The sequence below is a fragment of the Heterodontus francisci genome, chromosome 2 (assembly GCF_036365525.1).
Source record: "Heterodontus francisci isolate sHetFra1 chromosome 2, sHetFra1.hap1, whole genome shotgun sequence".
Taxonomy (NCBI): domain Eukaryota; kingdom Metazoa; phylum Chordata; class Chondrichthyes; order Heterodontiformes; family Heterodontidae; genus Heterodontus; species Heterodontus francisci.
The window spans coordinates 129940878-129966324 of NC_090372.1; the positions used below are offsets into that span (position 1 = coordinate 129940878).

General features: G+C 42.5%; 1 protein-coding gene across 2 annotated transcripts in view; it reads left to right on the forward strand.

Annotated features, from left to right (window-relative positions):
• The window catches only part of zgc:110045 (uncharacterized protein LOC664755 homolog), a 132611-nt gene that overhangs the window by 98872 nt on the left and 8292 nt on the right, over nucleotides 1–25447 (forward strand). For both annotated transcript variants that reach the window (XM_068051401.1, XM_068051391.1), the window contains exon 11: nucleotides 11026–11195. In XM_068051401.1, coding sequence (XP_067907502.1) covers nucleotides 11026–11195 — 170 coding nt within the window. The remainder of the gene's footprint in view (nucleotides 1–11025; nucleotides 11196–25447) is intronic.

Consider the following 25447-nt stretch of genomic DNA (forward strand, 5'->3'; position numbering starts at 1 on the left):
ACATCTTTCCTAGGAAACAGAATGTTAGATTTTCATAGATTCTGAAATGTTAAATGTGTTGAAGGGTTAGTAAACTCTCCTGCACCATTGAAGTTATTGTTCTCTGAACCTGGAAGGAGTTCAATATACGTTAGATTGGAAATGCAGAAGCTCAATTAGCATTTGTATTAACTCTTTCAGAATTGGATGCTTATACCGTTCAAATAAATTGTTGTTGTATTGCATTTCATCTGCAAAAGAAAATACATTTTTCTGAAGTGTTGTTTATTGTAAAGTAGAATAACGAACCAAGGGCTATTTATGAATTGCAAATCGTTTTAAAGGATTTATTGTACAAATCACTGAAAAAATTTGCTCCAAACATTTTGTACAGATATTTTAATAGCTCAAAAACTGATCCAATAAGCAATTATAGGCACAACAAAGAAAAACAGGATCGGAGTAATTCTTCAGTAAAAACAGTGGTCTACTTTTCTTCTTCAGTTACTCATTAATTCTTCAGGGTAGCATTCTACGGTCAACCATCTTTAGCTGTTTCATCAATGACCTTCTCTCCATCATTAGGTCAGAAGTGGGGCTGTTTTCTGATGACTACACAAGGTTCAGCTCCATTCACAATTCCTCAGATAATGAAGAAGTCCATGATTGTGTGCAACAAGACCTAGACCACACCCAGGCTTGAGCTAATAAGTGGCAAATAACATTTTCACCACACAAGTGCCACATAATGACCATTTCGCACAAGAGAGAACCTAACAACTTATTGAGATTCAGTAGCATTAGCATTACTGAGTCATTCGCCATCAACATGGTGGGGTCATCTTTGAGCAGATACTGCACTGGACGAGCCACATAAATGTCATGGCTCCTACAGCAGTTCAGAGGTTGGGTATTCTGTGGAAATGGCTCACGTCCTGATTCCCTAAAGCCTTTCACCACCTGAAAGGCACAAGTCAGGAGTGTGATGGCATTCTCTCCACTTGCCTGGATGATTGTAGCTGCAACAACACTCAAGGAGCTCAATACCATCCAAGACAAATTAGTCCACTTGATTTGCATTTCATTCACTAGGCTAAACACTCACTCGCTCTACTACTGGCATACTGTGGCTGCAGTGTAAACTATGTACAGTTTGCACTGCAGCAACTCAACAAAGCTTCTTCAGCAGAACTTCCCAAGCTTGCGACCTCCGCCACTTAGAAAGACAAGGGCAGTAGGGGCAGAGGTAACACCATCACCTCCAAGTTCTCACTTCATGTCACACACCATTCTGACTTGGATCTGTGTCACTATTCCTTATTGTTGCCAGGTCAAAATAAGCAAGTCTGCCACCTTCTCAAAAGGTAACTCGGGTTTGCTAACAATGCCCACATCCCAAGAATAAATTTTTTAAACTCTTTGCCGACAATACATGTTGCTGGTGAATGCAGGAGTCTTAAAGTCATAGTCATTACAGTACAGAATGAAGTCATTCAGCCCATCGAGTACATGCCAACACTCTGTAGAGCAATCTAATCAGTCCCATTCCCCTGTTCTATCTGGAAGCCCTGCAAGTTTATTTCCCTCAACTGCCCATCCAATTTCCTTTTGAAATCATTCACCATCTCTGCTTCCACCATCCTCATAGACAGTGAGTTCCAGGTCATTGCCACCTGCTGTGTAAAAATGGTTCTTCCTCACATCACTCCTGCATATCTTGCCCAAAACCTGAAATCTGTGCTTCCTAATCCATGTACCATCAACTAATGAGAACAGCTTTTCTTTGACAATTTTATCTAAACCAGTCATATTCTGTACACCTCTTTCAATCTCCTGTTAATCGCAAAAGCGAAATACTGCGGATGCTGGAAATCTGAAAGGAAAACAGAAAATGCTGGAAGTTCCACTCCATCAGCCCCTGTGTTCAATAGATCATCCTCTGCTATCTCCAGCGTGATGCCACCACCAAACACAGCTTACTGTCTCCTCCCCTTTCAGCATTCTAAAGGGACCATTCTCTTTGCGACACCCACGTCCACTCCTCAGTCACCCACAACACATCCCCCCTTTCCTTTGGCACCTTTCCATGCAAGGGGAGGAGATGCAACACCTACCCTTTTAATTCCTCCTTTCTCACTATCCAGGGCCCAAACACTGCTTCCAAGTGAAACAGTGATTTACTTGTACTTCTTTCATTTTGGTACTTACTGCTCACAATGTGGACTCCTGTACATTGGGGAGACCAAATGCAAACAGGGTTACCACTTTGTGGAACACCTCCGTTCAGTCCGCAAGCACAATCCTAGGCTTCCTGTCGCTTGTCATTACAATTCTCCATCTTGCTCCCACACTGACCTATCTGACCTTGGCCTGCTACAGTGTTCCAATGAAATTCAACGCAAGCTTGAGGAACAGTACCTCATCTTTCAACTGGGCACTTTACTGCCTTCTGGACTCAACATTGAGTTCAATAATTTTAGATCAGAATCTCTGCCCCAATTCTTTTCTTTTTTGTGTTTTTTTTTTTGCTGTTTTGTTTTTTCTCCCCCTCCCCACCACACCACCGCCCATGTTTCTTTCTTAATCCCTTTACTTTGTGTTCGGACGGCGGGTATCCTGCCATTTACACCTCATCAAGATACATCTTTTGCTTCTTTATTTGTCTCATTACCACTCTCCTTGGCTGCATACCATGAAATCTTTTGTCGTTTAATCTTTTCTGCCCTCCATCCTATCACAGACCTTCCCTTTTGTTCTTTTTCCCTCTTCCCCCCTTTCACTTGCTCAAGACCTATTACATTTCTAACTTCTGCCAGTTCTGATGAAAGGTCAGACAGACCTGAAATGCTGTTTTTCTCTCCACAGATGTTGCCTGACCTGAGTATTTCCAGCATTTTCTGTTTTTGCTTCTGTTACTCTCCTTTGCTCCAACGAGAACAACCTCAGTTTTTCCAACCAAACCTTGTAACTAAAACCCCTCATCCCTGGAACCATTCTGGTAAATCTTCTCTGTACCCTCTCAAGGACCCTCACATCCTTCCTAAAGTGTGGTGACTAGAACTGGATGCAATACTCTAGCTGTGGCCTAACCAGAGCTTTATAAAATTTCAGCATAACTTCCCTGCTTTTATACTCAATACCTCTATTTATGAAGCCCAAGATCCCACATGCTTTGCTAACTACCCTCTCAATATATCCTGCCACCTTCAAAGATCTGTGCACATGAACCCCAGGTCCCTCTGTCCCTGTACACTCTTTAGAAATGTGCCATTTAGTCTATATTGCCTCTCACTATCCTTTCTACCAAAATGCATTTCCTCATACTTCTCTATATTAAATTCCATCTGCCACCTGTCTGCCCATTCTTCTAGCCTATCATTTTCTTTATTCATTCGGGGCATTTATTGCCCATCTCTAATTTCCTTTGAGAAGGTGGTGGTAAGCTGCCTTCTTGAACTGCTGCAGTCCTTGGGGTGTAGGTATACCCACAATGCTGTTAGGAAGGGAGTTCCAGGATTTTGGCACAGTGACAGTGAAGGAACGGTGATATAGTTCCAAGTCAGGATGGTGTGTGGCTTCGAGGAGAACTTGCAGGCGATGGTTTTCCCATGCATTTGCTGCCCTTGTCCTTCTAGGTGGTAGAGTCATGGGCTTGGAGGTGCTGTCGAAGAATCTTGGTGAGTTGCTGCAGTGCATCTTGTAGATGGTACACACTGCTACCACTGTGCGTCGATGGTGGAGGGAGTGAATGTTGAAGGTGCTGGATGGGGTGGCAATCAAGCGAGCTACTTTGTCCTGGATGGTGTCGAATTTCTTGAGTATTGTTGGAGCTGCACCCATCCAGGCAAGTGAAGAGTATTCCATCACACTCCTGACTTGTGCCTTGTAGATAGTGGACAGGCACTGGGGAGTCAGGAGGTGAGTTACTCACTGCAGAATTCCCAGCCTCTGACCTACTCTTGTAGCCACAGTATTTATATGGCTGGTCCAGTTCAGTTTCTGGTCAATGGTGACCCCCAGCATGTTGATAGTAGAAGATATTGCAATAGTCATGCCATTGAACGTCAAGGGGAGATGGTTAGATTCTCTCTTATTGGAGATGATCATTGCCTGGCACTTGTGTGGCACGAATGTTACTTGCCACTTATCAGTCCAAGCCTAGATGTTGTCCAGGTCTTGTTGCATGGGGATATGTGCTGCTTCAGTATCTGAGGAGTTGCGAATGGTGCTGAACATTGTGCAATCATCGGCGAACATCCCCACTTCTGACCTTATGATGGAAGGAAGGTCATTTATGAAGCAGCTGTGCAGTCGATTGGTATCATCCTCATTATCTGCCACTCCTCCAAGTTTGGTATTATCGTCAAATTTTGAAATTTTACTCTGTATTCTAATATCCAAGTCATGTATATAATCAAAAAAACAGTGATCCTTAGACTGAACCTTGGGGAACATCACTGTCTACCGCCCTCCAGTCTGAAAAGCAACCATTTTACCACGACTCACTGTTTTCTGTCCTTAAGCCTTTTTTTAGGACTAATGAATGGTTACTGTAGATTGTTTCCTGTGGCCTGCATTTCAAAACTGGTTTGAAAATTCCTGGGTTTTCAAAATGTAAAAAACTTTTAGTTGATGATGAGGCTTATTTGTTTGAGCTTTGGAAAACTGCATACCTAAAAATTGTTTTAATACTGACTGCAAAGCTATTCAATGATTCCAGTTGAAATGTACCTAAGAGGCTTACTGGATATTTTCCAAACTATGAATGATGACTCACAGACTTTGACTGTAAACTGCCCGTTACTTTTGCCTGTCAACTGCTATTTGTACTGAATCACTGTCCCAAAAGCTTTTGCAGTGTCATTAGAGTATTATTTGTCACTGTATGACAATTCCTTTCCCAATAGAAAATAGTATTTTGCAAGAGGACACATTCGTTACTTTCTAAGATTGTTCTGACAAAATCCACAGGGAAATGGTCAGCGTTATCTTACATAGAACGATGTCCCATGAATTTAGAGCAAGTAGAAAATATGGGTTGCATGAGGTAAATTAAGAAATTCAGCTCATGCAATAACATTATGAACACAGAATATGGACATTGTATTCTACTTGGCAGATTAAGTTTTGCTAATTTTTGAATAATTTTACCTGCCATTATTTATTGTTTGCTGCATGAAAGGCTGGATTTTACCAGCCCTCTGGAGACCAGCTAGAAGGCAGGAGGCCTTGTAAGATGGTGGCAGAAGGTGCCGGGAAGGGAGCCCGATGTCTTCCCGCCGCCTTGGGATATTACCAGTGGCAGAAACCTCGGCAGCCAATTAAACCAAATAACTGGCCAATTAAAGGCTACTTCCCACCCCCACCAGCATTTTACTAGCATTGGGAGGGGCCACTGGGTGGGGAGGCTGCCAGGTGAAGCCTGGCGCCTACCAGGGGGTTTCTGGGAGGCCCCTCCTTTATGGCAGCTCCCACAGACAATGGAGGGGCTCCCTAGTGGCAATGGCTGCCCCCAAGGTTATGGCACCACCGCTGGAAGTTCCACCCCATCCAATTCCTGGAGCCTGCCTGCCTGGCCCCGGCACAGTAAATAAAAAAAACTTACCTGCCGAGGCTGCTGAGCTGCTGCCCCTCTGATTGGGCTGGCAGCTTTGGAAGGTGGGCCACTGTCCTCAATTGTACAGCAGTTCTGGCAGCAGCCTCTTAATTGGCCCCCGTCAGTAAAATGCTGCCCAGGGTCCCACCGTCCACCTGCATGGGGTTGGGTCCCACTTTCAGTCCTGGCAGCAGGATAACCCTGGACTTGATAAAATTCCAGCCTACATGTCTAAATTTAGAACTAACTACTGCCAACAACAACAACTTTGTTTATAAAGCACCTTTAATGTAATAAAATGACCCAAGGTGCTTCACAGGAGCGTTATAAAACAAAACATATCACTGAACCAAATAAGGAGTTATTAAGGCAGATGACCAAAAGCTTGGTCAAAGGGATAGGTTTTAAGGAGTGTCTTTAGGAGGAAAGCGAGGTGGAGAGGATTAGGGAGGGAATTCCAGAGCTTAGGACCTAGGCAGGGTCTTGCCCTTGACGTGATAGCTGATTCAGGGAATACAACATTTAATGTGGAATACAGAAGCCACAGTTATCACTCCTGATTGTTATCCAATGATTGGGGCTGCAAGATGTCTGATGAAGGCAGAATCAGGCTTGGCTGTGGTACCTCTGATGGTTGAATAATCTGTCAACACTTATGGCTTAGGCTCACACATCAGAAATGATCTCCAAGTATATACTGGAGGGGCACTGGCACCCATGAAACCAAATCATGGCAGGAGAGAAATGGGGAGAAAAGTTTTAAATATGGACAATGATTGCACCAGGAAACTTAAGTTTATAGACTTAGTTATAAACCCTCACTGGTTACTCACATTAAAATCTAGTCCAGTATGCCTGGTGGCTGATGTTGACACTTTGGAGAGGGTTGATGGAAGAATAACAAGAATAATTCTGAGACTTGGGACTTTTAAATAGAATAAATTAATAAACTCATGTTTTACTAGAAAAAACAAAATCATGTGCGCAAATGATTTAGGACTTTAGAAAGTGAGCGTTTACAGTCAAACCTATTAAAAAAATTAATTTTACCTCTGCAGGCATTTTCTATTTTGTTTAAAACTTCTTAGAAAATCTGACTGGCATACATTAGGTAGGATTTTCATTCCCAGCTCCCGATCCTGTTGTCAGGATGAATTGCAATTAACTGGCTACCTCCGGAAGCCTTGTCCAATTAAGAATGGTGGGTGGGCTCCCACTAGCTGAAAAGAACAGATAGTTCCTTTAAACTTCCTGGGTCATGGTTCTTGCTGGGAAATGCACAGACATTTCATTTCCCTCCTCACAGTCCTTTGCAATGTAGGATACAGTGTAGCAAACTATGTGATCATCTTAAACTGAAAGCAGTCATCCTGTTTTAAATGTTCTTTTTAAATTTCTTCAAAAAAAGTAAATCCAGATCTCCAGTCAGCGGACCAAAGAAAATTATCATTCAACAAAACACATTGGCGTAACAACTGAAATGTCTGATTTTAAAAAAATTACATGGGTCCCAATTCCTAAAAGGGTAGTGAGCCAACGGAGGCAGAGAAAATGGGAAATTTTTACTAAATACTGACAAAAGACTTAGACTGGAATTTAACGGTGGGCGGGGTGGAGGGGAGGCCTGTCCACCAGCCGAAAAGTCGGTGGCGAGCCCATTTCCACCAGGCCTGGAGAGCCAGACCGGGGTTTACGTTCCCAGGCCCTTAATTGGTCTTGGGTGGGACTTCCACTTCATTAAGGCAGGAAGTTCCGCCTAATGGAGCTGCTGGCCAATCAGCGGGCTGGCTGCTCTTAGTTCCAGCAGCACCACTGGGAGTGGATGAAGATGAAGGACAGCCCCAGAAAAAAGGTAAGTTTTTAGGGCCTCACTGGGAGTGATCGGTCAGGCCCCAGTGAGGCAAGGGGGGGTCGGTTAGGGGAGGCACATTGTGCGTTGGGGCTGGTTGAAGCTTCGGGGGCTGTCTTCCATGGGGCATAGGGTGCCTGATCAGGAAGGCCCCCTACCAGCCAGCCAGAAGGCTGCCTGGTTTCATCAGGCGGGCTTTCTGAGGCCTCAGCCACCCGCCTGCGATGCGTAAAATATTCATGATGATGACCAGAGGCCTTAATTGGCAACTTAAGGGCCTTGATTGGCCTCGGGCAGATGGGCCATTTCACAATGCCGCCGCCCTATGTAAATTTGCAGCGGCGGCAGGAGCGGGTGGGGAAGGGCTCTCCCCCACCCTCCCACCAGCCCGCTCTTTTGGTGGGCATAAAATTCCAGCCTTAAAAATAATTTGAAGGGGAATTAAGGAATAGATTTTTATCTTCATAACCTAGAAAGTAATTTGGCAAACTGGATCACCCACTGTTTATAGAATGTGAATAATTTTTATTCCATTGAAATCCATGGAAAAAAAAAATCAGGTGGGTTTTATAAAGGGCTGTCGATCCGCTCTGACAAATTACCAACAAGGCTGTGAAGACGAAAACATACGCTGGTATCTTTAATTTAAAAAAGTCACCATTTCATGGGCTACACCATTCACTGGAGATATCAGTACTGTGAGGATTAGGCCCTTTAATACTCAGTACCTTTAAATAACTATGAGAGCCTGCCAGTGCCTAGTCATATCTCATTTATAAAGTAAAGAATTCTGTCCTGTTGTTGCAGGGGATTAACGACTGTCACATCATTCACATCAGTGTCCTGACTTGCAAGAATGACTCATAAGACGCAATAAAATCTCTTATGCAGTTTCCAAAATATATTTTAAAGTATGCAAAAATTGTAAAAAGACAAAATGTTATGAACTAAATGCATTTTCTCACATTATGTTTTATTGAATGTATAGGGCCAAAAGTTAGGTAAATGATAAAGCAGTCCTTCTTAACTCAGCCAAGTTTTCATGTTTTAAAATTTATGTATCATGCTAATTATGTAAATAATGCACAATTGCAAGATCTTTATTTATTTAAATAGTAATATTTACTTCTAATTACAGATATGAAATACGTTTTAATTAAATGAGCAAGTGATAAAAGTATTGGCTCTTACAGTGTAGTTCATGCCTGCAGCTCTGCCTATTGGGAAATTTCTGTTCTTCACTCTTATTGCCAGCAGTGAGCAAATAGTGTGTTTCTCAACAGGAATAAACAGAGCCAAAGCAGGTCACACCTTCTCAAGTGCCTATTTAATAAGGACCTGTTGACTACTGGTTTGGAACTGAGGCAGTGAGTAGTGTAGGAGGATCTAAAGAGAGGGAAATAAGACAGATACAGAAGAGTACTCAACGACAAATTAAAAGAGAAAGAAAGGTTGGTAACCTTTCTGTGCAAAGAATTATGTCTTCTATTTCAATGAAAAAATCTATTACCTTTTAGTAGGTATCATAAATTTTGAAGGTAATTTCTTTACCTCAATGAGACTTCCATTTTGAGCTTCCATTCCACTTTTTTACCATTCTGATGATGCAAATGTGTCTCATAATGGCTCTATTGATTTCATTGGAAGAATGTACTTTAAAGTGACTGCTGTGGAGGTACCTGGTCACTACTGTTCATGTATACAGTGATATAGTGATACCCACTGGGTAGTGATTTTATCCTGATGGGTGCTGCTCTAAGACTTTTGGTCAAAGAGTGAAAAAAATAAAGAATTTCAATTATTAATACCTATCATAGTTCTCAAACATCTCAAGGTGTTTCACAAAGCAAATTAAAGAAAGTCTTGTGTTTTTTTTATAAATACTTTTATAATATATTAAGCTTACTATTTTACATTTAAAATCTGGAATTGAAAGCTAGTTTCAGTCATGGTGGCATGAAACTATCATCGATTGTCATAAAACCCCATCTGGTTCACTAATGTCCTTTAGGGAAGGAAATCTGCCATCCTTACGTGGTCTGGCCTACATGTGACTCCAGATCCACAGCAATGTGGTTGACTCCTTACTGCCCTCTGAAACGGCCTAGCAAGCTACTCAAGGGCAATTAGGGATGGGCAACAAATGCTAGCCTGCCAGCAATGCTCACGTCACATGAAAGAATAAAAAAAATTAATTAGAAAATAATCAAAAAATAATTTCTGCAGCAGCCGTACAAGAAATGGTGCAAAATATAGTTGTGAAATGTAATGGTTCAACATGAAGAAATAATAAGTTAGGGGCCTGCTTCACCAGTACAAATGTGATGTACACCTAACGAGCTGAATTTTGTTTAGCTCCCAATGTCATGCTCTGAGCCGGGGGGGCGGGGGTGGCCAGAAGATCGCAGAGGCAGCGGCCCGCCATGGAGCCCAACGCCGGGATTGCTGGGCACGATCTTCCCAGCGGCGACAAGGCTCGATGGTGACACCACCCCCCCACCCGCTGCTCAGCGATGGGACCCGACTTTAGATATTTGAATAAACCTCATGAATACATTTATCTATGATTCCCCACGATTCCCTACTATCCGGGATCTTCTGTGCGATGGGCGGCACTCGTGCCTTCACTTTCGCATCCAGAGAAAGCTGCCGCCACCGAGGTAGGGAAGGGGAGAACTTAGGATTTTTAATGTATTGGGGGGGGGGGGGGGGTGCAGATGGGGTCGGGGCAGCTATTTATTTTCATTGTATGGGGGCGGTACGGGCCAGAAACGTACTTACAGTGTAGTTGGGGTGAGGTACGGGGTTCAATTGTACAGGTCTGGCAGCCTTTTAAAAATGGTGCTAGCAGCTGATGCTATTCACAGAGTTGCAGAGCTCGCTGCTGCCACGTGATTGGGGGGGGGGGGCAACCCGCCCTGCATATTTAAATGAGCTGCCGCGCGCTAGATCGTAGCAGCACATGGCCCTTGTGCGTGAGCCCCCATTATTTTCGTGGGGGCGGGAAAAGAAAATTCAGCCCAACAGTTCCCCAAGTGGAAGGGTGCTGACTCTGTATAAATCCCAGTGATGGAGGTCATTTACATAGTCAGGGCAGCTACCCAGGCTTAGAATGGCACATCAGCAGCACATACTCTGATCTACTGTTGGAAGCTACTCTTGAGGCCTTATAAGGTTATGCTCATGGAACTCCTGAGGTAGCCCAGGAATTCCCTCAAATATAGTGCTCTGAAGCAGAGGGAAAGGCAGAAGACTTGCTTGCTTGCAGCCTTCACCTCCTGGAATTTAAAGCAGGACTTGGAACTAGGTGGAATCCCAATGGAACTAGGTTCCATCCCAAATTTATATCCCCATCAGGTGATTTGCCTGCTCTTATGCTCTGAGTCCAGGTTGGAATTTCTTTTGCTAAATAGGAAATTAGTGATATGTATTAATGCACTAATTCAGGATGATGTATTTGAATATTGTGTAGTGCTTTTCAATTTCTATTTACTTAACAGAAATTGCTACTTCAAATAGATATTAATTTATCCAGGGTCTGCATTTCACATGTCCTCTTTAACAATTGATTAACTGTCTTTCTATTTTCCTCCTATTTCAGTTAATAGGATGTATTATTGGCAGACAAGGAAGCAAAATAAATGAAATCAGGCAGATGTCAGGAGCACAGATCAAGATTGCTAATGCAACAGAAGGTTCCACAGAGCGACAGGTTACCATCACAGGATCTCCTGCCAATATTAGCTTGGCACAGTACCTCATAAATGCAAGGTAGGTTCACTTATTTTTTGATATCACTTAAGAAGACGATAATGCACACTGGTGTAAAAAATGGTGCACTGATTGCTGCAGTCAAAAAGCAAATGCTGTAATCATGCATATAGAGGATAGACAGTGGGGAATTATGGGATGACTTCATTCCATAAGTAAGAAAAAAAATCATAACCCATACATGAATAGATTGTCTTAAAAACAGATTGAACGCTGTTTCCCACTATGCCTCATCGTGTATTCTGTTTTATACCACCAGTATCAATTTTAACATTCAAAGAATTTCATTTGTTAAAAAAGTTACTTTTAATTATAAATCAACACACAAGAAACCCACTTCAATTTGATGTCATGAGGAAGCTGTTACAAATGCTGTACTGTTAACCTTATTCCATTGTACTAGGATAACAACTATTTGGTTCTGATCTGTTTATGGATATGCCTCCTGGTGAATAATGACCTGACCAAAGAGTATTTCACAACAGTCTGTGCATTAGATTTCCATAATAAGAGATCGTAGCTACCTGATCTGTTATTGATCATGTGTTGCTGTGCTCATGCATTCAAGTCACACACAGGTCAAGCAAATATCTCCCTCAAAAGGTAGCAGCAAAGTTTGAAAAAAGATCACAAATATGCTTTGGCAATTAATTCTGAAAGTGTCCCATATTCTGCTTATCTTTTTAGAAATAGCAAGTACATTAACATTCAAATGTTCTTACAAAAGTAAAAAACTGCTGATGCTGGAAATCTGAAATAAAAACAGAGATAGCAGGAAATACTTGGCAGGTCAGGCAGCATTTGTGCTGAAAGAAACATACAAACAAACATACAAATTAGGAGCAGGAGTAGGCCACCCTTGGGCCTGCTCCGCCATTCAATAAGATCATGGCTGACCTGATTGCAACCTCAACTCCACATTTCCACCTACCCCTGATAACCTTTCACCCCTTTGTTTATCAAGATTCCATCTGCCTCTGCCTTTAAGATATTCAAAGACTCTGCTTCCACTTTGAGGAAGAGAGTTCTAAAGACTCAGGACCCGCTGAGCGAAAAATTTTCTCCTCATCTCTGTCTTAAATAGGTGACCGCTTATTTTTAAATAGTGACCCCCCCAGTTCTCGATTCTTCCACAAGGGGAAAGATCCTTTCCAAATCCACCTTGTCAAAACCCCTCAGGACCTTATGTTTCAATCAAGTCGCCTCTTACTCTTCTAAACTCCAGCCTCTCTTGTCCAACTTTTCCTCATAAGACAACCCCCCCCATCCCAGGTATTAGTCTAGTAAACCTTCATTGAACTGCTTCCAACACATTTACACCCTTTCTTAAATAAGGAGACCAATACTGTACACAGTACTCCAGATGTGGTCTCACCAATGCCCTGTATAGCTGAAGCATAACCTCCCTACTTTTGTATTCAATTCAACTCACAATAAATGATAACATTCTATTAGCGTTCCCAATTACTTGCTGCACCTGCATACTAACCTTTTGGGATTCATGCAATAGGGCACCCAGATCCCTCTGCATCTCAGAGCTCTGCAATCTCTCACCATTTAGTTAATATGCTTCCTTTTTGTTCTTCCTGCCAAAATGGACCATTTCACATTTTCCCACATTATACTCCATTTACCAGATTTTTACCCACTCACTTAACCTATCTATATCCCTTTGTAGCCTCCTTATGTCCTCTTCACAACTTACTTTTCTACCTATCTTTGTGTCATCAGAAAATTTAGCAACCATACTTTCAGTCTCTTCATCCAAGTCATTTATATAAATTGTAAGAAGTTGAGGCCCCAGCACTGATCCCTGTGGTACACCACTCGTTACATCTTGCCAACCAGAAAATTATTGTAAAAAGGACGGTCAGTGATAGAGGAAAGGTAAGGAGTGTAGGACGTTGTGGTTGAGGAAATGGTTGAGAAAAGGTTAAGGAAAATGCCTCCTTTCTGTTTCCTGTTGGCTGGCCAATCTTCAGTCCAGGCCAATATGTTACTCCCTACACCATGAGCTTTTGTTTTCCTCAATAACCTTTGATGCGGCACCTCATCAAATGCCTTCTGGAAATCTAAGTACAGTACATCCACCAGTTCCCCTTCATCCACTGCACATGTTACTTCTTCAAAGAACTCCAATAAATTGGATAATCATGATTTCCCTTTCACAAAAGCATATTGACTCTGCCTGATTACCTTGAATTTTTCTAAGTGTCCTGCTATAACATCTTTAATAATAGCTTCTCGCATTTTCCCTAAGACAGATGTTAAGCAAACAGAGTTAGCTTAAGAAATAGAGTTAATATTTCAGGTCAATGCTCTTTCATCAGAATTAATTATTTAGGGTCAGTGTGGAGAAAGTCAGAGATGGGGGGACATCAGTGGGTATAGTGAAAACATGGCAATGGGTGAGATTGGAAGAAGGGAGGGGGTTAGAGAAACGTGAAGGGGAAGAAGGATCCAGAGGGACATTAGCATCCAAGATTTTATAAAGCTTGCGATCCTAGAAAATACTGATTGTTTGGGGTTAGAGAGGGGAAGGTCAGAGAGGATAGTGAAAATATGGCAAGGGATCAGATTGGAAGAAGGGATGGGGTCAGAGGAAAGTGAGGGATACTGGTTGTTTGGGGCCGGAGAGGGGAAGGCTAGAGGGCATAATGAAAACATGGCAAGGTGTGAGATTGGAAGAAGAGATGGGACCAGAGAAAAGTAAAGGGAAGCAAGGTCATTGACTGAAATGTTCAAATGCTCTTATTGCTTTTTGAGGACGTGCAGTTCTTTTCATTTGAAATTTCTGTTTTCGATGAAAAGGAGGCTTTTTATTAAACATGGCACACATTTTCCCTTAGTCTGACCATATCACTACAGTATATGTTTGCCTATTTCATTGACCCATAGCACTTGGAAAAACAGTTCTGTAGCCAATGGATGGACTGATGCCAGCAAACCCCTGATTGGCTGCTAGTCAGTGAAGCTCTCTGGAATCCAGGGACAAAAATAATGCAAACCAGTTGACTATGAAATGGGGAGGAGGATTATAATATCATTATACTCTTTTAGGTTTCTTGTTTCAGCTCATAACAGGAACAGCAGGTTGGTAGTGAGAGGGAATTGCAGGCTGGTCACCAAGGCTAGAGGTGCAGGAAAAGAGAATGTCTAGAGCTATGGACATAATGAGCCAATGCTGAAAATATAAGGTTCAAAAAGGCACAATTACTATCATGTTTTTAAAAAACAAAAAAGTGGTTGAGATGAAGTAAAACATTTTTTTTCATTTGACACAAACCATTTTAAAAATTGATTGCCAGAAAAGTGGCCATGTTGAGTACATTTAATATTAATTAATATGTGGAAAAGGCATACTTTTTTCACTCTTCTGTGTTTCTATGATGCTACAGGTCATAAATCCAAATATTGCCACATACTGCACCTACAACTCAATAGATGAGAGCTCAATGTGTTTAACTTCATACTTGCATCCCACAATCTGACCCTTACAAGACAAACTGGTCACAAACCGTTCATCTCGATCCCAATTAAGCTGAAATTTAGTCAGCAAACTCAATTAGATATCAACTTAAAGCCTAGCCTATTAAGTTGCAAGATTCATCTTGCATCTTTTGCTGTAAAAGTCAACTTGTTTACAAAAGAAAAACTAACTTTCTTACATTGTTACCCAAAATTAGTATTTACTCCAAACTGTTTAAAGCTATCAGGGTATAAATAAGGCCTACTTTGTCAACACAGAAAACCCAACAACAAAACAAAAGGTTATTTCTCCAGGTCTCATGCAGTGCCAGCAACTTTTGTCCAGGTGCAATGCCTCCTATTCAGATCTGACATAGCAGCTCTTCCTGTTCTCGGAGTTCAGTGTAGTAGCATCTACTGTGATCTGCACTCCATAACAGCCACTATACAATACAGACAACTTTTGGAAGTGGACATAAATTTGACTGCATCCCCGGACGTCACCATTGCAATCACGTGAATAAGATCCTGTTGAAAATTAAACATCTATATCATTATTGAAAATAATATCAAAAACAAGAGTCTAACAGACTGGGATAAATTGTTTGAGACCAATGATTTGGTTTCCGTGTGACTTGTCTTCTAGTTGTCACACTACATTTAAAGTCATTTGCGTGCTGGGGTCGGAACCCGACTTTGGGAGAATTTCCGGGTCCCGACCCTGTACCACGTTAGCGTCAGATGCCACACACAATTTCTGAAGGGACAGCCAATTAATGGCCTTGCTGCACATTTGCTGTCCAATTAAGGAGAGCAGGTGTGCTCCCAAGGCTGCAGGACCAATGGGAGGCCCTCCAACACTGAGAGAGTGGCAGCCCCATTGTCAGAGGTGGGCACTGCCGTTGCAGGTAAGAGACAGGGCACCTCAAGATGGAGGTGCCCTCTCAAAGTTAATAAATTTATGCAATAAGAACTGTCCACAACTGCCAGACTACCATTGTGGAGGGGAAACCCCTCCCCAAGACTGCCAGAGGCTACTACTGTAGCCATTTGCAACTCACAACTGCAGGGGCTGGGGGGTTGGGTTTATCATACGAACATACAAATTAGGAGCAGGAGTAGGCCACTTGGCCCCTTGAGCCTGCTCCACCATTCAGTAAGATCATGGCTGATCTGATTGTAACCTGAACACCACATTCCCACCTATCGCCAATAACCTTTCACCCCCTTGCATATCAAAAATCTATCTACCTCTGCCTTTAAAATATTCAAAGACTCTGCTTCCACTTTGAGGAAAAGAGTTCCAAAGACTCACCTCAGAGAAAAACTTTCTCCTCATCTCTGTCTTAAATGCGTCTCATTTTTAAACAGTGACCCCTAGTTCTAGATTCTCCCACGAGGAAACATCCATTTCCACATCCACCTTGTCAAGACCCCTCAGGACCTTATATGGTTCAATCAAGTCGCCTCTTACTCTTCTAAACTCCAGCAGATACAAGCCTCTCTTGTCCAACCTTTTCTCATAAGACAACCCGCCCATCCCAAGTATTAGTCTAGTAAACCTTCATTGAACTGCTTCCAATGCATTTACACCCTTCCTTAAATAAGGAGACCAATACTGTACACAGTACTCCAGATGTGGTCTCACCAATGTTCTGTATAGCTGAATCATAAGTCCCTACTTATGTATTCAATTCAACTCACAATAAATGATAACATTCTATTAGCTTTCCTAATTACTTTCTGTACCTGCATAGTAACCTTTTGGGATTCATGCAAAAGGGCACCCAGATCCCTCTGCATCTCAGAGCTCTGCAATCTCTTACCATTTAGTTAATATGCTTCCTTTTTGTTCTTCCTGCCAAAATGGACCATTTCACATTTTCCCACATTATACTTCATTTGCCAGATTTTTACCCACTCACTTAATCTATCCTTTTGTAGCCTCCTTATGTCCTCTTCACAACTTACTTTCCTACCTATCTGCGTGTCATCAGAAAATTTATCAGCCATGCCTTCAGTCCCTTCATTTAAGTCATTTATATAAATTGTAAAAGAGGCCCCAGCACTGATCCCTGTGGCACACCACTCGTTACATCGTGCCAACCAGAAAATGACCCATTTATGCCTACTCTGTTTCCTGTTAGCTAGCCAATCTTCTTTGCATGGCAAAATGTTACCCCCTGCACCATGAGCTTTTATTTTCCGCAATAACTTTGATGTGGCACCTTATCAATGCCTTCTGGAAATCTTAATATAGTACATCCACCAGTTCCACTTCATGTTACTTCTTCAAAGAACTGCAATAAATTGGTTAAATTGCTGAAAATAGAGACATGTTGTCGAAGCTTTTCATCTTGCACTCATCAGGACATCACGCAAGAATAACCAATGTAAGGGAAAACAACAACTATATACTGCATGAGAAGAGAGTGCTGATTGGTTGGCAAGTGAAATCTGATTGGTAGAGGCATTCGCACGGAGAATGCACCAGTTTATGGTGACTGACAGTTAATGACCAAGCTTTGTTTGAAATTTAAACCAGGCAGCTTGAATATGATTGGTCAAGGCATTGCCCTGAGGAATGAACCAGCGAATGGCTGTCACTTATTTTATTCAGCTGAAACAGACGCAATGTGTGTACATGTTCTTTCTGTCTGCAAAGCACAGGGTCCTGTGTATTAATATATGTAGCTTCCAGTACATGCAAATGCGCCATACTGTAAGCCCCACTGAGAATCTTAAATTGGTTGCCAGCATAATTCTTAGCACACTGCAGATTATTTAGCAAATGTTGTCCAATTGCGGAATCACATCTAATGTTGGACACTGTGTTTTAAGTTTTGTAGGCACGGGCTAGTTGGGTACGGCCTGTACCTTGCCCATTGCGAGCAGTGGAAGGGACATGTTGTTTGATACGATCCGCCAGTCTTTGCGACATTCCGCCTATATACCTGGCATCACACTTCCAGCTCCTTATTTTCCCTTATTAATTCCCCAGACTTACTTTCTATAGGACTGATGCTCACTTTGTTAACTCTTTTCTTTTTTAAATATCTATAGAAACTCTTTATATTTCTAGCCAGCTTTCTCTCATACTCTATTTTTTCCCTCTTTATTGATCTTTTAGTTGTTATTTGTTGCTTTTTATATTCTGTCCAATCTTCAGACCTGCCACCCATCTTTGCATATCTCATGCTTTTTCTTTAAGTTTAATACTATCTTTAACTTTTTTAGTTAAGCAGGGATGGTGGGTCCTCCCCTTGGAATTTTCCTTTCTCATTGGAATGTATCTATTCTGTGTATTCTGAAATATCCCCTTAAATGTCTGCCACTGCATCTCTATTGACCTATCTCTTAACCTAATTTGCAGGTTCACTTTAGCTAGCTCGGCTTTCATGCCCTCATAATTGCCCTTGTTTAAGTTTAAAATACTAGTCATAGACCCACTCTTCTCTCCCTCAAACTGATGTAAAATTCAATCATATTATGATCACTGCTACCTAGGGGTGCCTTCACTGTGAGGTCATTAATTAATCCTATATCGTTGGACAATACCAGGTCTAGTGTAGCTTGTTCTCTGATTGGCTCCAGAACATGCTCTTCTAAGAAACTATCCCGAAAACATTCCATGAACTTCTCATATAGGCTACCTTTGTCCACCTGATTTTTCCAATCTATATGTAAATTAAAATCCCCCGTGATTATCAGCCAGTTGGAGATCTTGTTCCTGTTCTGACGCCGGGAGGCTGCCTCTGTCCCCTGGCTGGGTTCCGGCCACATGGGGCTCAACTGCTAACTGGAAGATTTCAGTCAGTGGCAGCAGAGGGGCTTTAATAGTCCCTTAATATGCCTTATTGGCCACCTGCCGCTTGCAGGCAGTAACCGTTTCCCACCCAAAACGGCATGCTTCAAATGGCCCGGAGGCAGGAACATGCAGGCAAATTGGCATGCTGGCAGGTGTTGGGCAATTGCAGGCCCATCCTTCTCCAGTCCTGCCTGCTGATGGGATCGAAAATTCTGCCTATACAGTCATTACGTCAAAGAAGGAAGCCATTCGGCTCATCGAGTCCATGCTGGCTTATTGTAGAGCAATCCAGTCAGCCTCATTTCCCCGCTGTATCCCCGTAGCCCTGCAAGTTTATTTCCCTCAAGTGCCTATCCAATTTCCTTTTGAAATCATTGATCATCTCCACTTCTTCCACCTTTGTTGGCAGCGCATTCCAGATCATTACCACTCACTGAGTAAGAAAGGTTCTTCACATCCCCCCTATCTCTTGCCCAAAACTTTAAATGTGTCCCCTGGTCTTTGTACCATCAGCTAATGGGAACAGCTTTTCTTTGTTTATCTTATCTAAACCTAGCAAAATCTTGTACACTTCTATCAGATCTCCCCTCAATCTCCTTTGCTCCAAGGAGAACAACCCCCAGCTTTTCTAACCTAATCTTGTAGCTAAAATCCCTCATCTCTGGAACCATTCTAGTAAATCTCCTCTGCATCCTCTCAAAGACCTTCACATCCTTCCTCAAGTGTGGTAATCAGAAGTGGATGTAATACTCCAGTTGTGGCCGAACCAGAGCTTTATAAAGGTTCAGCATAAATTTTCTGTTTTTGTACTCACTGCCTCTATTATGAAGCCAGAGATCCCATATGCTTTGCTAACTACTCTCTCTATATGTCCTCCCACCTTCTAAGATCTATGCACATGCACTTGGCATTAAGTCTATATTACCTCTCCCTATTCCTTCTGCCAGAATGCATCACCTCACACTTCTCTGTATTAAATTATATCTGCCACTTGTCTGTTTATTCTGCTAGTGTATCAATGTTGCAGTTGATTGGTATCATGTTCACTGTTTGCCACATCTCCAAGTTTGGTATCATAAGCAAATTTAGAAATTTTACTCTGTATTCCAATAACCAAAAAGTAGTGGTCCTAACACTGACCGTTGGGGAACACCAATGTCTACCATCCTTCAGTCTGAAAAGCAACCATTTACCACATTTTGCTGTTTTCTGTCCTTAATCCAATTCTTTATTCAAGCCAACACTGACCCTGCTATTCCATAAGCCTCGATTTTGCTAACCAGCCTTTTATGTGGTACTTTGTCAAACACTTTCTTAAAATCCATATAGACAACATACTCTCCATCAACCTTCTCAGTTACTTCATCAAAAAAAATTAATTGGTCAAACACAATCTGCCTTTTCTAAATCTGTGCTGGCTATCCTTAATTAACTCAAATCTCTCCAAGTGCCTGTTAATTCTTTCCTTTATTGTTGTTTCTAAACCATATCCGCCCCTGATGTTAAACCGACTGGCCTGTAGTTACTAGGACTGTCCTTACACCCTTTCTTAAATAAGGGTGTCACATTTACCACTCTCCAATCCTCTATCATGTTCCCCGTATCTAGGGAAGATTGGAAAATTATGGCAAGCCCATCCGCTATCTAAGGGAACCTGGTGCCTTATCCACTCTAAGCATAGCCAGCCTTTCCAGTACAACCTGCCTATCAATTTCCACCCCATCCATTATGACTGCCATCTCCGCATCCACCGATACTTCATCAGCACTCTCTTCCTTAGTAAATACCGAAACAAAATATCCTAGCCTTGCCATGCGCCTCTAAGCATATATCACCATCTTTGTCCCTAATAGGTTCCACCCTGCCTCTTTCTCCCCACTTACTACATACATTCCAGTAGAAGGTTTTTGGGTTCCCTTTTATGTCAACTGTCATTCTATTCTCATATTTTCTCTTTGCCAGTTTATTTTCCTCTTTACTTCCCCTCTCAACTTATTGGGCTTGATTTTGTGCTGGAGGCAGGGCTCCCGTTGCCAGGCCAGAAAGGTGGGCGGAACCCCACCTTTGCCCTTTTCCCGCACCCCACCCCCACCCCGCCCCAGAGCAATCCTCCAGTCTTTTCAAAGTTTTAGGAGGCGCGATCCTCATCCCTTTAAAGGGAGCAGTGGCCACTGCTGGTACTGCAGAGGCCTCGGACCCAGGCCCATTGCTGGAACCTGAGAGAACAGGTAGGTAAGGCGGGGTCACCAGGGTCTTCCGGAAGACCCCGGCGACGGGAGGTGGTGAGGTCCAGGGGAGGGAGGTCCCAGGAGGGGGTGAATTAATTCCCAATGGGGGTCCTCCTTGGGCCACAAATTGCCCACGAAGGAGGGACCCTTTCCCGCAAGCCCACAGGGAGGGTGCCTCATTTTACAAGACGTTCTCCCCATGTGGAAGAGGCCCTCCCCACTGGTACGATCTCAGTGACGGCAGGAAGAGACCCTTAATTGGCCCCTAATAAGCCACTTAAGGGCCTCAATTTGCATCGGCGGGAAGCTTATTGACAGCCTATCCCACCCCTGGGAAGATCGCTTGGTGACAGGAAGGTGACAGGCCCTCCGTCCCGCGGCCTCCTCCGCCACCTGCCATGATTCTCCGTGCCCCCTCCTCCGCCCGCCTCTGACCCCACCTCGGGTGTCGGGGATGGGCTGTAAAATCCCGGCCATTGTATTCGTTCTGGTTCTCGCTTGAAGAATTCATCAGGCTTGCATCATTTACTTTTTTGTTTAATCATATTCTCTATCTTTCTTTTGTCATTCATGGAGCCTTGGCGTTGGTTCTCCTGCCTTTCCCTCTTGTTGGAATGTACCTCGCCTGTACCTGAAACATCTGTACTTTAAAGATCACCCATACTTCTACTACAGCTTTTCTGTCAAATTTTGGCTCCATTTTACCCTGGCTAGATCCCTGCTCACCCCTTTGAAGTTAGCCCTTTTCCAATTTAGAAGTTCTACTTTAAGATCACTCATTGATTAATGTTGTACCATGAGTCATTGACACATATCTTCTATAGTAGAGGTTTCCTCTCAGAACCATTCATATCCATTTTTGTTATCCCACTGGAATGAAACATTAGTTGTGAAATAATACTTTATGATACCATGATGGCTTTCCTGATTTTATCACTGCTTCCTCAGGGCATCAGAGTGAAGCTTAACCGCCATAGAACTAAGAGCAAAATGCCATTGAATTGCACTAAAGACGACAAAATGTGGCAAAGAAAATTGCACATGACTAACATCAATACTGAAGAGGCACTCAGTTATATCACTGAAGTAGCTACAAGTTGCAGGATATGAAAAGGGGAGGCTTAAAACATAATAGCAAGTAATACCCCCATAGTATATGTTATGTAAAGAGAATCGCTCCTATTTATTTTCACACTATCACTGCAATGTATTATACTGTTTCAGCAGCATATATTGAAGTAAGCTATTGAGTAATTCTATTTTTTACATGAATTTCTACTTGAAATGAAAAAAATGCAGAATAAGGAAGCTTTGTAACTCTTTCCAACTGCATAATAAGGAATTACTTTCCTCATGATTACAGAGCAATTCAAACATAATTCCAGGAAAATAACACAAACAGATGTTTGTGGTGTGCTTTTTATTTCCTATAAATTGACTTCAGGCAGAGATTAACAAAAGAGCTTTTGACATCAAAGAACACATTTGCATATATCAAGCCCCCAATAGTGTGGTGCATACTGCACAGAAATATGTGAGGGTGGGGGCTAGTGGAGCTCGACAGTTGGCCTCAGCATGCTGGGTTATTATGTGGAAAATCAGCCAGGGTTCCTGTTCCTGATCATGATTCAACAATCCCAGCTTAGGAGCACACATTGGGTGAAGACAAGGTTGGGCATGTTTGTGATGCTCCCTGTGGTTGATCAACCTGTCAACATGCACTGTAAAGCCAATAAATGAACAGTGACCATTTGGGTGAGCCACTGGAGGCTATTGCTTTCAAAACTGTACTCCAGCAAAATTCAAATATAGAAAAAGATGGCAGAATTGGCAAGAAAATTTAAAAAAATTATATGAGATGACATTCAAACACGTGATATTGCTTAGAGAAGGAGATTTTATCTTTCTACTTTGGGTTGGGTCTTTAATGCATAGACAACTGAATTTATTCAATTGTTCTGATGCAATATTTACGAATATATTCCCATGCATGATTACCAGTGAAGTGCCATTAACACATAGGTCTGGATTTTACCAGCTCCCCAATGTCGGGGTCGTGGCAGGAGGGCCCAGAAAATACATCTGGTAGAGGCTCGCCACAGACCTCGAAGCCGTGAAGGCCCTGCCCCATATTACTGGTGGCGCAAGGCCTCGTGGTGCCCCCCACCGAACGGCGACGGGAACCTCATTTCAATATGGAAATAAATGTTAATGAATGAATTAATACTTACCTCATTGCAACGGCTGTCCCGCTCCGATCTTCCAGCCGGTAGTCGGAACTCCCACGCATATGGATCTCCATTCGGAGATCTGATGCAGAACACTGGTGGGGGGGAGGAGCTATGTTTTCAGGGTGGGGGGGGTGCAGGGAAAACTCCTGTGATTGGTGGAGGGGATGGTGGGAAAGGGTCGAAGATGAAAGTGAATTAAGTTAGGCATGGAAGATCGGGATCGGAAGATGGTCTTTTGGGGGGAAGAGGGCAATTAATAAAGTGATTAGTCATTGGGGGTAGGTGGGAGAGGGGCTTTAATCATATATTACCTTTATTAAATTACATTTATAGTGACTGTTCCTTTAAACATGTAAATTAACTGTAAGGGCTGGAAGCCCTTTAAAAATGGTGCTGGCGCCTGCGCAGTAGCGCCAGACACCGTTGCTGGGGATGGAGCACCCACCCCCTCCATGTCATCGGAGGTAGGTGTTCTGCCCCCTCCATGTAAATGAGCCCCCGCAATATTTAGCGCGGAGGCTCCGTGGCACACATCCCACGTGTGTGCCGTGCTGTTTTTGAACGACGAGCTGGAAAAATTCAGCTCATAGAATCGTAGAATATTATAACACAGAAACAGCCATATAGCCCATCATGTCTGTGTCAGCCTTTTTCTCCATATGAAGCATCTAGTTTACTCCGACTCTCCCGCTTCCCATACTTATCTATATTCCTCTTTTCAATGCAACAATCTAATTCCCTTTTAAAAGTATTTATAGAATTTGCTTCAACAAAAGTTTGTGACAGAATAATACATTATAACCACTCTTTGTTTAAAGATTATTTTACAATTTCCCTTTGAATTATTTTCTGATTACTTTACATGTGTGCCTTCTCATCCTTCATCTAGTGTGTATCATGTAGAATATAGAGCAAGAAACAGGTGTCATGCTAGGCCTTCACCTGCCAAGAATAAGGCACATTAATTTTGTCATGAACATTGATTCTTAACTGTTGTTGGAGTGAGGAAATGACTTGTTAAACGGATCAATGGCTGGAAAAAAACATTTACACACTAACAGACATCGAAGGTGAGGAAGCGCATTCCAGGGCCTGCTAAGGAGGATACAAACCACAAGGGCCAGTCTAACCAGTGTTAGACTAACTGGTCACATGACTAACTGGCTGTTCCAGGGTTTTCTTTTGAATTGGTCACAGAGAGTTTGAACTCAGAAAGACTGTTTGCTCCTGGACTGAGACGATCTCTCCTGCCTACTCCCATCTCTTTCACACAAGCCTCTGAATTCACTAAAGACGCATGAAACCCAAGAGAGAAAAATCTCCTACAGTGAACAAGGTTTAAAAAGAATACTGGGCCCCAACGAAAAACAAGATCTACCGACAATCAAGGACTCTACAGTGAGCTCAAAGAACCATAACAAAAACTCTTCAGATATTGCCTCAAACCTTTCCACTTTATTTCTGCTCTTTTCTGTCTCTGTTTGTGAGGATGTATCACATATGCATGTTACGTGGGTGCATCGTGTATCCGTAGGCGTCAACCGAATTAGAGTTTAAGTTTAAGTTTAATAAATTTCAACTTTTCTTCTTTAAACCAAAGAAAACCTGTTTCTGCTGGTTTCTTTGCCTTATAATTGGAAAGCAGTAAACAAGGATTCACCAAGGGGGAGCTAAAACACGGTGTGTTTAAAATTAAACCCTGTTCCGGTAAGACCAGATGAAGGCTGAAAGGGACCCCTCGACCCCTTTCTCACCTGTCATAACAGAAAATTGGGTGCTAGCATCCGGATTTGACTCACAAGAGAAATTGGAAGTGGGAAGTACCTTATAATTGGAAAGTGGTGAACAAGGATTCACCAAGGGGGAGCTCAAAATACAGTGTGTTTGAAAATTAAACCCTGTTACAATAAGACCAGGTGAACACAGTAAAAGACCCCTAGACACCCTTCTCACCAGGTGGTAACTGAAATTTGGGGGCTCGTCCTGGATTTTACCCACACACAAACAAGAGAAATTGGAAGTGGGGAAGCCAAATTGTACCCAATCAAAAAAAGAGCAAATTTCAATACAGGTTTTCTTGTGGCTGTGTGTGATTGAATACGAACATGTATGCAACTGAAACTAGTAGCTCTCCAAGCCAGTGTGAAGTAACTTCTGATAAGTTAAAAGCACTGTCTGTGGAGGAGTTGAGAAAGATGGCTGAGCAGTGTGAGATCATTGTATGTAGCAAGGCTAGGAAGTCTGAACTCTTAAGACTAGTGGCCAACCATTTTTCCCTTGAATCTGAAGAAGCAGAAACAGGGTGAGAAGCAAACTCCAACAAGGTATTGTTAGCAAAGATACAATTGGAACAAAGGAAACTTGAGTTTAAGGAAAGGGAAAAAGAGAGAGAGAGGTAGAAGAGGAGAAAGAAAGAGCCTTCCAGAAGGGACATGAAGACAAAGTGAGGCAGGAGAGAGAGAGAAAGAAAGAACCTTCCAGAAAGAATGCAAAGAAAGACAGCTGAGATGACTTGAG